This window comes from Chenopodium album, chromosome 23 (genome assembly GCF_948465745.1).
Source record: "Chenopodium album chromosome 23, dcCheAlbu1.1, whole genome shotgun sequence".
Lineage (NCBI taxonomy): Eukaryota > Viridiplantae > Streptophyta > Magnoliopsida > Caryophyllales > Amaranthaceae > Chenopodium > Chenopodium album.
Genome location: NC_137856.1, coordinates 5,414,709 through 5,426,484, shown reverse-complemented (window position 1 = coordinate 5,426,484; position 11,776 = coordinate 5,414,709). Strand labels below are relative to the sequence as shown.

The 11,776-nt window shown below is 35.1% G+C and overlaps 1 protein-coding gene across 1 annotated transcript; it reads left to right on the top strand.

Moving 5' to 3' along the window:
- The first annotated feature begins 3,581 nt into the window (after nucleotides 1–3,581).
- On the top strand, nucleotides 3,582–7,657 carry LOC145609009 (trans-cinnamate:CoA ligase, peroxisomal-like). The gene is made up of 2 exons (XM_081664586.1): nucleotides 3,582–3,835; nucleotides 5,995–7,657. The coding sequence occupies exons 1-2, from the start codon at nucleotides 3,635–3,637 to the stop codon at nucleotides 7,531–7,533; spliced, it is 1,740 nt and encodes a 579-aa protein (XP_081520712.1). The 5' UTR covers nucleotides 3,582–3,634; the 3' UTR covers nucleotides 7,534–7,657.
- The last annotated feature ends 4,119 nt before the right edge of the window (nucleotides 7,658–11,776 follow it).

The window sequence follows — 11,776 nt, the reverse complement described above, 5'->3', positions numbered from 1 at the left end:
CTATAGGGGATGGGTGCACAACAAAAATTCACCATCCTTGGATCAAGGGTAAGATGCCAAACTGGAATAATTTCATTGTACCCCCCAATATTAACGTCTCAAATCTTCTTAATAGCTCTGGTAACTGGGATTTTGTGGATTGCAACCTTTACTTCCAAGAGAGCACGGTTGAACATATAATGCAGAACTGTCAAATACAGCCTGGGATAGCAGATTTGTTAGTCTGGAATAATGATAGGAAAGGAGTCTACTCTGTTAAGAGTGGTTATGAATTTATTTTCAAAGGAAGTCAGCAACAAAACCAACAGAATAGAGTGGAGACAAAGCCTTGGAAGAGGTTTTGGAAAGCGCCAGGTACACCAAAACAACAGATACTTCTATGGAAGATTGCTAAAGGAGCTCTACCTGTTGGTAGTGAGAGACAGAAAAGAGGATTAGGATCAAACCACCACTGCAAGCTATGCTATACTGACTCAGTCACAGACTTACAATGCCTGGAAACTCTGGAGCATCTGTTTAGGGATTGTATTTTTGCTAGCCATGTCTGGAAGGGATGTCATTTGGGAATAGATGTCTCCCATCAGGCTAATATTCCAATTGCGGATTGGATCTTCAATTGGCAAACGATGTTATGTGGAAGAAAGAGAGGCTTAGAGAGGAGCTATGCACTCTTTATGGCTGGACTGGAATGCATTTGGGAGGCAAGGAATAGCTTGGTCTTCAAGAATATAAAGCAAAGTGCCTTAGCTACAATCAAGAAAATGGGGTATAGAGTGGCTGCAACTCACAAAAGCAACTTGATTAATCTCACGGGGGAGTCTGCTACTGCAGTTCATGGAGAAGACATGCCTCCGGGGTTTGAAATAACAGGTAGATCAAATGAACAGCAGACACAACACAATTCTATTCAGCTTATTGCAGGGAACCTGGAGTGCAGGACAGCTACCTTGAGGCTAAGGAAAGTCAGGTGTAGACAGGTCAAAGGATGGAATTGGATGCTAGAGTGCAGTGATGGCTATACACATAGTGGTCAAGTTCAGCAACATGGGATGGATGATCCCAGACAAATGATGGAAGCTTTGAAGGAAGGAGTGAACTGGGCGCTGAGCATGAGGCAGCTGCACTTAAAGATTATAACTAAGGACAAAAGACTGATGGCTTGGATGCAGGGAGATTTTACAGGGGCTTTTGAAGCTAGAGGAGTCATCTGCAAATTACAAACACTTATACCTTTATTTCACTGCTTTTGTCTTACCTTATTATCTAGGGGCTGAGCCCTTTTTCTTTGCTGTCAAAAAAAAAAAAAAAAAAAATCAGTGTATTTTGTACCACTGAGATGTAATGGTATTATTAAACAGCCTAATTAGACATTTGAACTTTTTTTTAAATACCACTAAAATTATATTTTGTACCACTGAAAGTGTATTTTTTTACCACTGAATCTAAAATGGCAAAATTAAAATCCCGTATGAAATGACCAACCTACCCCTGCGAGACACTTCTAAATCTCTCTCAACACTCTGTTTATATAACCTCCTTAAAAGGGTGACATGTGACACATATTCTGTTTTAGGAACACTTTTTAATATATAAAGTATAGATAAGTATTTAAGGAATTATAAAAACGGAAAGCTTATGTTCTAAACTTAGCTTCACCCGTACGTCTAAGATCTTAGACCTTGGATCTTCCAATAATGGGGATCATTGATTCACATTAAAGGTTAAGAAAAGAGAGAATGTGTTGAAAACCTTGAAATTGCTGCCCTTCCCCCAAATTGGAGTTGTACTCCGTAGAAAACTAGAAAATGAAAGTCTTATTGTCTTAATAAAATTGTGATTTGTGAGTATCAAGACGAAATCACATGAGAATGTGTTCAAAAGAGATTTCATTAATTAACGGCAATAGATTCGGTATTACAGTAGCACAAGTAATTATTAACCTTGATTAGGAGATAATTCAAAACTTAACTAACATTTAAGCATTACATTAATAAAATGGTAAGGAAAGTATTTTTAAATCATAGACGAAATTGTTGACCTTAGAGAAGTATATTTTTAGAGTTTGTTTTATAAAAAATTCAGGTTAATCATACAGTAAATCAAGTCAAGAACAATTTTGCTTTCAAAAAAACGACGAATTATTCATGCAATTTATACCCTTGTCACCTTAGACTTTGAATATGAGTGTAGTGAAATAAAAAGAATTGAAGTTAGTTTATTAGGTGGATGAAGAAAGGGTTTCCTCACAAAAAGAAAAGGAAAAAAAAAAAAAAAATTGGATGAAGAAAGGCTTAGGATTTAGGAAGTTAGGAGATTTAGTTAAAAGATACCGGGCTTGTTTGGTAAATGGCTTTTCATTGGCTTTTTGATTGGCTTTTGGCTTTTGGCTTTTTCATTTGGTCAAACATCTAAAAATTGTGTTTGGTAAATGGCTTTTTTAACCAGCTGAAAAGCTGGCTTTTAAGCCAAAATAAAAAAGCTACTTGGAGTAGCTTTTGGTTTTTGGCTTTTGGCTATCTAAGTTATACATAACATACAATAGCCAATTTTACCAAACATGTTTTTAAACTAATAAAAAGTCAAACAGCTAATAAAAAAGCCAATACAAACAGCCAGTCAAACCAGCCAATCAAACCAGCCGACAGCCAACAGCCAGCAGCCAGCAGCCAATTGCCAAACAAGACCACTTTTTATAAGAAAAAACTTTAATCTAGTTAAAAGATACATTCTACAAGAAAAAACTTCAAGTAGTTAAAAATATTTTCCACAAGAAAAAACTTGAAAAAGTCATGTTCTTGATTTGAAGGTTCCACGTACTTCCTTTATTTTTTTTTATACTTGTAACATTTTGACTTTTACACTATTCATGTACACTACTTTGATTAGTTTTAATGATTAATAGCTAAGAAAAACTATAATCATGTGGGATCTTGTTAGATTTGTCTTGGTTTATACTATTTTAATATCTAACATTTATAATTTTTACATATTGCTAATTAATTAAAGATATAAACGATTGAAATAATGTATCGACAAGCGTGAAAAGAGAAGTGTTGCAAGTATAAAAAAAACAGAGGAAGTATGTAATAGTCCTTGCATCCTTGAAGATGAAGAATTGCCTTTAACTTTCTAAATTTGTTCCATGAGGCTATTTGTCATAAAACAAAGTCATTAATCTTCAAATTTCTTGCTTGAAGTAGCTAGAGTGATGATAGACAATGAGATCGATTTATTCATATGCATCCATCTATCTTTACGGACTTTCACTTTACATCCATCTCCAATTTTCTACACGCACCTAACTAGCATTTGTTTTAAGAGACAATACTCATAGAATTCCAAATTAAATGATGATATTATCCATGATCTTACTCAACCATGACTTAGCACAATTTTAAGAGGATTATTAGTTAACTTTGCATTATTGCTCTCATTAATAGGAAAGAAATAAGTCTAACACAGATAACGTGGAAATAAAATACCCCACGCTGTCCTTGCTCAATACGTCCGTTTGCTACAAGCTAAGTGATCTATAAATCATGACACTCACCCAATGCACACCAAAAGTGTCAGATAATTAGTTCTATTTTCTTTAATTAGCTATAAATCTTCCTTACAAAATTAGCTACAAATCATGAACACTTACATGAACAAGTACGAGGCAAACTATACGGCTCTTACTCCAATCACATTCTTGAAAAGAGCTGCTAAATTTTATGCTGATCGTACCTCCATCGTATACGGTGGTGCTCGGTTTACTTGGCGGCAAACCTACGATCGCTGTCGACGCCTTGCTTCCTCCCTCCAATCCCTTGGCATTGCCAAAAATGATGTGGTTAGTTTATATGTTAGTTGATTTTTCTGGTATATTTTTTTTATTACTCTGTAGTTAATTATGCTCTCTCAAAAAAAAAAAAAAAAAAATGTTCTATAATTGTCATTCTATTTAGTTTTTTCATAAACTCTCATCATACTATTATTTTTATCCTTAATAATAAAAATATAAGTATTTCACTTACTTGGTGTGAGAATTATAACCCTCTCACATGGGTGGAAACTGGAAAGAGGACTCTCTCCTCCTTTTGTCTATGAAAATAAAGAGATAAGAATAAAGTTGCATGTGACGAGGAGAGATATAGAAATAAATGACAAGATCAGAGAAATTAAAACGTTTGTTGCAAATAATTTTTAGTGTCTGTTTTTAATAAATGTTGCAAATAAATTGAAATTGAGATAGTATTATTGCTCAAGTCAAAAGTCACCATAGAGGATTAGAGGGTAGAGACTAATTTGGTAAAATACTTTTAAAGTCAAGATCATCCCTAATTAAATGAATAAAAATTTAATAAGACTGTTTACTTGTTTAGTAGAGAAATATAGTTGGGAGGGCTGATATTACTTAGATCAAGCCCATTCATCATAATGTATGGGCCCTAGTAGGCATTAGGCAAAATATGATACTTCGCATAAGATAGAGGTGTCAAAACCGAATTGAACTGAACGAAATCAACCGTTTCGAACTGTACAATACTCAATCTGATTTGATCCAAGAAACTCAACACCCAAACCCGATCTGTTACCGAACTAAACTCAACCCAAATCCGAATTTGATCCAATTTGAACTTAATTCGGTACCGATTTGACCCGACTTAAACTCAACCCGAAACCGATTTGACCCGAATTGAACTCAAACCGAACCGGTTTGACTAGATCTGAACTCATTCTGAATTGAAATTGACTAGACAAACACTCGATTCAATCCGATCTGTTTTTTATCCGAACTGATATTAACCCGACCTGATTTTGACTTGACATGATTTCAAACTAACCATAATTTTAAACCTAAATTACCTTTTTTTTTTTTTTACTTAAACATATAGTGATGACACAATATGGAAAAATGACATATGAATAATTTGATTTCAACCCAATAACAAGATTTTTAAAAAAAAAAAAAAACTCAAAAATTTCTCTGATTTTAAAAGTGTACTTATTTGAATATTAAATTGGTCTACTCAGCCAAAATTCAGCCAAACACGAAAAGAATATGAATTAGAATTAACCGAATACTGAATCAACTTTAGTAATCAAACCAAACTTAACAAAAACCAAAGTCAGTCGAATCAAAACCAACCCGATCCAAAGTCATTAGACTCGAGATTAACCCGGCCAAACCCGTTTTGAACCTGATTTGATTTTATGTGAACCGATCTGAAGTTGACTTAACCTAAACTCGATATGGACTTGACAAATCTTGACCCGAAATTTACCTGACTCGAAAGTGATCCGATCCGACCCAAAGCGGGTTAAAAGGATAATTTTGAACTTGATATATCCGACCTGAATAGACTTGACCCAAACTCCATGTGATTATCCGATTTGATACCTCTAATATATGACCCTTTATATGTTTTGCCATGTTTTTTGTTGCACATTGGCTAGAAAATCAAAATATATTATGCACATAACTACATAAGCACATTGCAAATTATTCGATACCTTAGGTGAATATAATTAAAGTACTCAATTTGCAAGCTCTATTACTTTTATATGGTACCAACAAAGTATTAGCTTACTTGATACTTTGATAAAGTACTTACCTCAAATCAAAAAAACCTAGAGTTCGAATCTTACCAAATGAGGGTTTTTGATGGTAATGATATTCTTAACCTTCCCTTTATTTTTAAGTGTACGTCTATCCCATAAATACTGGATCAACAAAACTATGAAAGTTAAATTTTGGCCAGGGTCTTCCTTGTCATAGAAAAAAAATTGAAAATTATAATTTTCATTATTGTACACAAGCTTATTATGGAGTACATTCCTATCTTAATCTGTTAGCATGCATTCACGTTATCTATTACAAAGTATATCACTTATCAAGGGGCCGTTTTAGTAACATACTGCAAAAAATTGTTGTTCTTTTAAATACAAAGTGTATTGTTTCTTGCTACATGAATTACACATCTCATTCTATATCTTCCTACTTGTTAGGTTTCTGTATTGGCCCCAAATATACCAGCAATGTACGAGATGCACTTTGCAGTGCCAATGGCAGGAGCTGTGCTCAACACCATCAATACTCGGCTTGACGCCAATACTCTCAAGTCTATACTCGACCACTCGGAAGCTAAGATCCTTTTTGTGGACTACGAGTATATCCCTCTTGCTTACGAGGCGCTTTGTCTCTTAAACAATGACCCAAAACGTTCAACATCGAAACCCTCTATTGTTATCATCACTGAGATGGATTCTCCTACAAACAAACATGGAAAACACGAAAGAGAAAACTTTGTTACTATGGAAAATGTCAACGGTCACCATAACAAAATGCATGACAATCAATTGGAATATGAAGACTTGATTGACATGGGAAATGTAGATTTTGTACCAATGAAGATTGATGATGAGTGGGATCCTATTGCTCTTAACTACACCTCCGGTACGACGTCTTCTCCTAAAGGAGTGGTGTATAGTCATCGAGGCACTTTCCTAAGTACTTTGAGTATGATCTTAGGTTGGGAGATGGGAACCGAACCTGTATACTTATGGACCTTACCGATGTTTCATTGTAACGGGTGGACCTTTACTTGGGGAGTTGCTGCTCGAGGCGGGACTAATGTTTGTGTACGCAATACAACCGCGTCTATAATTTACCAAAGCATAGCACTCCATGGAGTCACTCACATGTGTTGTGCGCCGATTGTGTTGGACATCATCCGTGAAGCCAAGCCAAATGAGCTCGTACAATTAACCTCCCAAGTCCAAGTACTTACTGGTGGGTCACCTCCTCAGCCGGGACTACTTAAAGAGATGGAGAAACTTGGGTTTCATATCGTGCACGGTTATGGACTAACCGAGTCTGTAGGCCCTGCACTAGTGTGCGAGTGGCAAAAGAAGTGGGATCGTCTTTCACAAGAGGAACAAGCACAATTGAAGGCGCGTCAAGGGATTAGTCCACTAAGCATAGCAGACGTCGATGTTAAAGATACGGTAACAATGCAAAGTGTGCCTAATGATGGGAAGACGACAGGGGAGATTGTGGTACGTGGTAGTGGCATAATGAAGGGATACTTTAAGAACGAGAATGCTACCGCAAAGGCATTTGCTAACGGGTGGTTCCATACCGGTGATATAGGTGTTATACACCCGGACGGGTATATAGAATTAAAGGATAGGATGAAAGATGTGATTATATCCGGTGGTGAGAATATTAGTGGTGTACAAGTTGAAGGGGTGATTTATCGACACCAAAACGTGTCGGAGGTGGCCGTGGTGGCAATGCCACACCCGCGATGGGGTGAAAGCCCTTGTGCATTTGTTGTAAGAAGTGGTAAAGATGGAAGTGTAACGGAACAAGATATTATAACGTATTGTAGAAGTAATCTTCCTCATTATATGGTGCCTAAGAAGGTATGTTTTGTGAAGGAGCTCCCAAAGACTTCTACAGGAAAAGTTCAAAAGGGAATATTACGTGCTATGGCAAAGAAGTTTGATGTGCAAAACAATCTTCTATTGATCCCACGTTTATAATGCTTGTTATTGTGTTATATTATTGTTGACTAGATTTTAAACCCATGCAACTTACACACGATTTAAATTTGATTTTGTACTAAATTAAGAAGATTGACTATATGAATCTTAAATTATTTACAAGTATTTTAATTCTGTTCTTATGTGTAAAAATTTTTAGGAAAAATTGATTATAGGCAAAATTTGCCTCAACAACACGAACTTTTGAAAAGGTGCATATGGTAACATGAACTTTGACTAGTAGCTGTAACAGCACCAACTTCTTTATTGGGTGCACAAAATATCATAAATGAAACCTAGGATCGAAAACTTTATCGAATATTAATATTCTATTAACTGTTTGCAAATTTTGATATTATATTTAGTCCTGAAGGTCCAAATTGAGCCAATATTTGACCGAGACATTTTTATAACACGCAAATTGATTTTTTTGTAATTTTTTATGCTAATTTGACTAAATTGACCTCCAAAACCTTGTTTAATATTTTTTGCCATAAAAAAAATTGAGGTACGCAGTACTAAAAGATTTTTATAATAATAAAATATTAGATACCATGTCTTCGTCAAAATTTTTGGTATCAAGCTTCATTTATGATTTTTTTTTGCACCTAATAAAAAAGTTTGTGCTGTTATAGCTACTAGTCAAAGTTCATGCTGCTACTTGCACCTTGTTAAAAGTTTGTGTTGTTGAGGCCAATTTTGCCTTGATTATATAATAATCCCACCTTTGGCCGGTTCGCTGATAATAATCCCACCTTTAGATTATTATTTAATAATCCCATCTTTATAGGGGATCTTCTTCTACTGGTCCCTAACTTGTTAGTACCGGTATTGATAGGTTAAGATGTCACATGTCAATTTGTAATTGGTTTAAAAATAAAAATTAAAAAAAAAAAAACAAAAAAAACCCACCACCTACCAGCCTTCTCCCACCCACCGTGAAATCGTGTTCCCTAAGATAGCCCCACCAAAACTCGCCGGCAGCCACCCTAGACCCTCGAAAATGGCCAGCCACGGAACACCCCACTACCAAAAACCACTCTGTCCACCTAAAGTCAAGCCTGAAATCACCACCTGAACCAATTCTCACTCCGGAAACCACAATAACCACCACATCCACCACCTTGAAACCGCCGAAAACCCCTCGAAAATCGTCAAAAATCCTCCAAAAACTGCCGAAAACCTCTTCAAACCACCCTATTCCCGCTGCCCCTGTTTGATTTGGGTTTGAATCGGATTAATTTGGGTAATTTCGTTGGGGATATTGGTGGTTTTGGGGGGCAAAATTTGGTGGTGGATCGGGGCTGGGGAATGTCGGGACTCAGGATGGATCTCGCCGTTGAGGGAGCTATGAGGTTTTAGCGACCGACGGGGGAGTGTGGCCTTGTCGTCAACGGGGCAAGAGGAAGGGGGTTGCCGGCAATTTGCTGAAGCAGGGGCTAGGCTGGGTTCGATTTTCTTACTTTTTTTTTAAAAAAAAAAAAAAAAATTTAGCAAAAAAAAAATAGTTTTTGTTTTAATTTTTTAACCAATTATTTAGTGACATGTGTTACTCAAATTAAAAAAAGAAAGAAATTACCCAATGTACAGGCTACCGGTCATAAGGGACCAATAAAAGAAGATCCCCTATAAAGGTGGGATTATTAAATAATAATCTAAAGGCGGGATTATTAATAGCAAATCGACCAAAGGTGGGATTATTATAATCAATTTTTCCAAATTTTTAAGTTTTTTGTTCTTTGTTAAAATTTAAACTGTATATTAAAATGTGTTTCTTTTAAAGGAACGGTGTCACGTGACACTCTTCAAAGTATGTGTGTTATGTCACAATGCCAGTTCACCATCCAAAGAATATGCGCCACGTAAGCTAGCCACTTCATTTAACAAATTAAAATATGCTTTGAACAATATTCGAACCCAGCCCATAACTCCGATGCATATAGGTAATACATTTACCATATCAACCAACTTTTAATGATTCAAATTTCACATAATTTTATACTATGAGTCTGTTCACATTTACTGAATTGAGCCGAGCTGGATTGAACTAATTGGAGCTGAACTAAACTAAAATAAATTGAACTGAACTTAGCTGAAATGAATATTTTATGAGAGAAGGAAATATTATATGCAACGGTAAAATTCAATAATACTACAATTTTCCGCAAAATATAATAATTTTTATTGTATTTACTAAGATTTTATCTTTTTAATTAAATAATAACAAAATATTGATTGATATTTTACAATTTTATAGAATTAGACATAGTTATCAAACACAACATTTATTGGATAGTCATATCTAATACACCATTAGTCTAAGAAACAAAATATTAAAGATATTTGAAAAAACAATAAAGCAATGTTGTAAAGTAATTTCTTTAAAATCAATTATATGAATCAATTTTATTATTACTTTTTCGAAAAAATTCAATATTTTGTACCTTTAAGATATTCAACGTGATAATGATAGTATCTTGTATCTGAAGTAGTGGCTCACATTTTCTATAGTTAAAAAAAAAGTTGGAATAATATTTTAGGTAATGTGTGCGGAAGAATTATAAACGAGAAAAAAAACGAATATATTTCATATGAAGATAATATATAAGATTTGGAATAATATTATAATAGTTGCATTATACAAATATTTCAAAACTAAAAGATTTTTTTGCTAAAAGGAGAGCGAGGGGGGAGTTTTGTAGGGAAAAAAAACAGCACCAAGAAGTGGCACGTATCATTCTTGATATCTATTTTAGTATTATATTAATTATTAAATTATTGATTGATTATGGTAGTCAAATTTCAAACGATTACTATAGAATTTTCACCCATGAGCGGGATCAAAAGAAGTAGCAATACATAAGAAGTCTAGGGGCACTAGAACACCGGTATCCCATTAGAGCTTTTTTTTTTTGTAGTATTCCACCCGGTTCTTCTTTAAGGCTAATTTAGATTAGAAGATCAGTTTTGAGTGGTTAGTTTCCAGTCCCCTTTCAGTTGTTGTTGCGTAGGATCAAACTAACACGCGGTCCTTCCTAATTAGTGTAGCCTTATTGCACAATGCCCAACTAGTAAAGCTACAAGGTTCGAAAATTAAGTTCATTAAGTTGTCCACATAGGAGCTAATCGAGCTATACAAAGTTCACAACTAGGATTATTTATGATTAAGTAGTAGAAAAATATATATATATAATTAATGGTACTCTGGACAAAAATTGAACGTTAGCAGCTCTGCTATTGATCTGAGTCATTACGATTCATTGATATTAGCTGCATTCAAGAAGTAAAGCTAGATGTCTACTACTTAACAAACGCAATTAATTAAGTGGCGTACACTTCATAAATCATAATTAGAAGTGACAAAATGTGGACCTAAGAAGATCTTTAGTCTAATGGGTTAAAGATGGAGCTCGGTTCAATTGACTATAGGCCAAGGGTTTTTCACACAACAAAGCACATTAACTGGTCTCGAGGGTTGTTTAAGAAACGTCCCTCCGATGCCTAAATTAGTCATTTAATGTAATGCGAGAGTATTAAATGCTAAGCGAGAGAGCAAGTGCTTGAGGCTTAATACCTAATGCTTGATTATGATGAATTTTAGACTAGTATACCCATGGGTGTAAATAAAGCGGAGCCTTTAGGACACGCATCATGCTTTGGAGGTATGGGCTCTTTTAATGAACTTTAAATAAAGCGGAGCCTTTAGGACACGCATCATGCTTTGGAGGTATGGGCTCTTTTAATGAACTTTGTATGGCCTTTGGACTAATTTGCTGATTTTGGACATGACTTTAAGTGTATTTGACATGGTGACCCCCAATTGAGAAATAAGGTTCAAAATGAATGGTCATTATTTTGACACCCAAACATAACTTAATTGAGCCAAGCTAAGCTCGGTCTAGTGGGAAAGATTGTACCTTCCAACTTTAAGGTTAGGGGTTCAATCCCCACTAGAGGCACTTTGAGGGTGGGGTCCCTTACCCTTCTCCCTCACTCTCAAAGTGTCTCCTTACCATAAAAATAAATGTGAGGGTTGAGGTTCGGTCAGGGTCGTTCGATACATCATCCCCGCAGCACAAATTAGATCTGATCATTAATTTCTACCACTACTCACATTTCAATTATTTAAATAGTAGTCCATACGTCAAAATTGGCTGATTGATTAGATTTATTTTTGTATGCCAAAATTAATTACAAATGTTTTTTTTTCATATTTTTAAATTTTATTTTATTTTACTTATAT

Excerpts from the sequence above, each read along its gene's own strand:
- LOC145609009 (XM_081664586.1), top strand. The coding sequence starts at position 3,635 with ATGAACACTTACATGAACAAGTACGAGGCAAACTATACGGCTCTTACT. Across the intron at positions 3,836-5,994 it reads GCATTGCCAAAAATGATGTG|GTTTCTGTATTGGCCCCAAA; the intron begins GTTAGTTTATAT and ends CCTACTTGTTAG.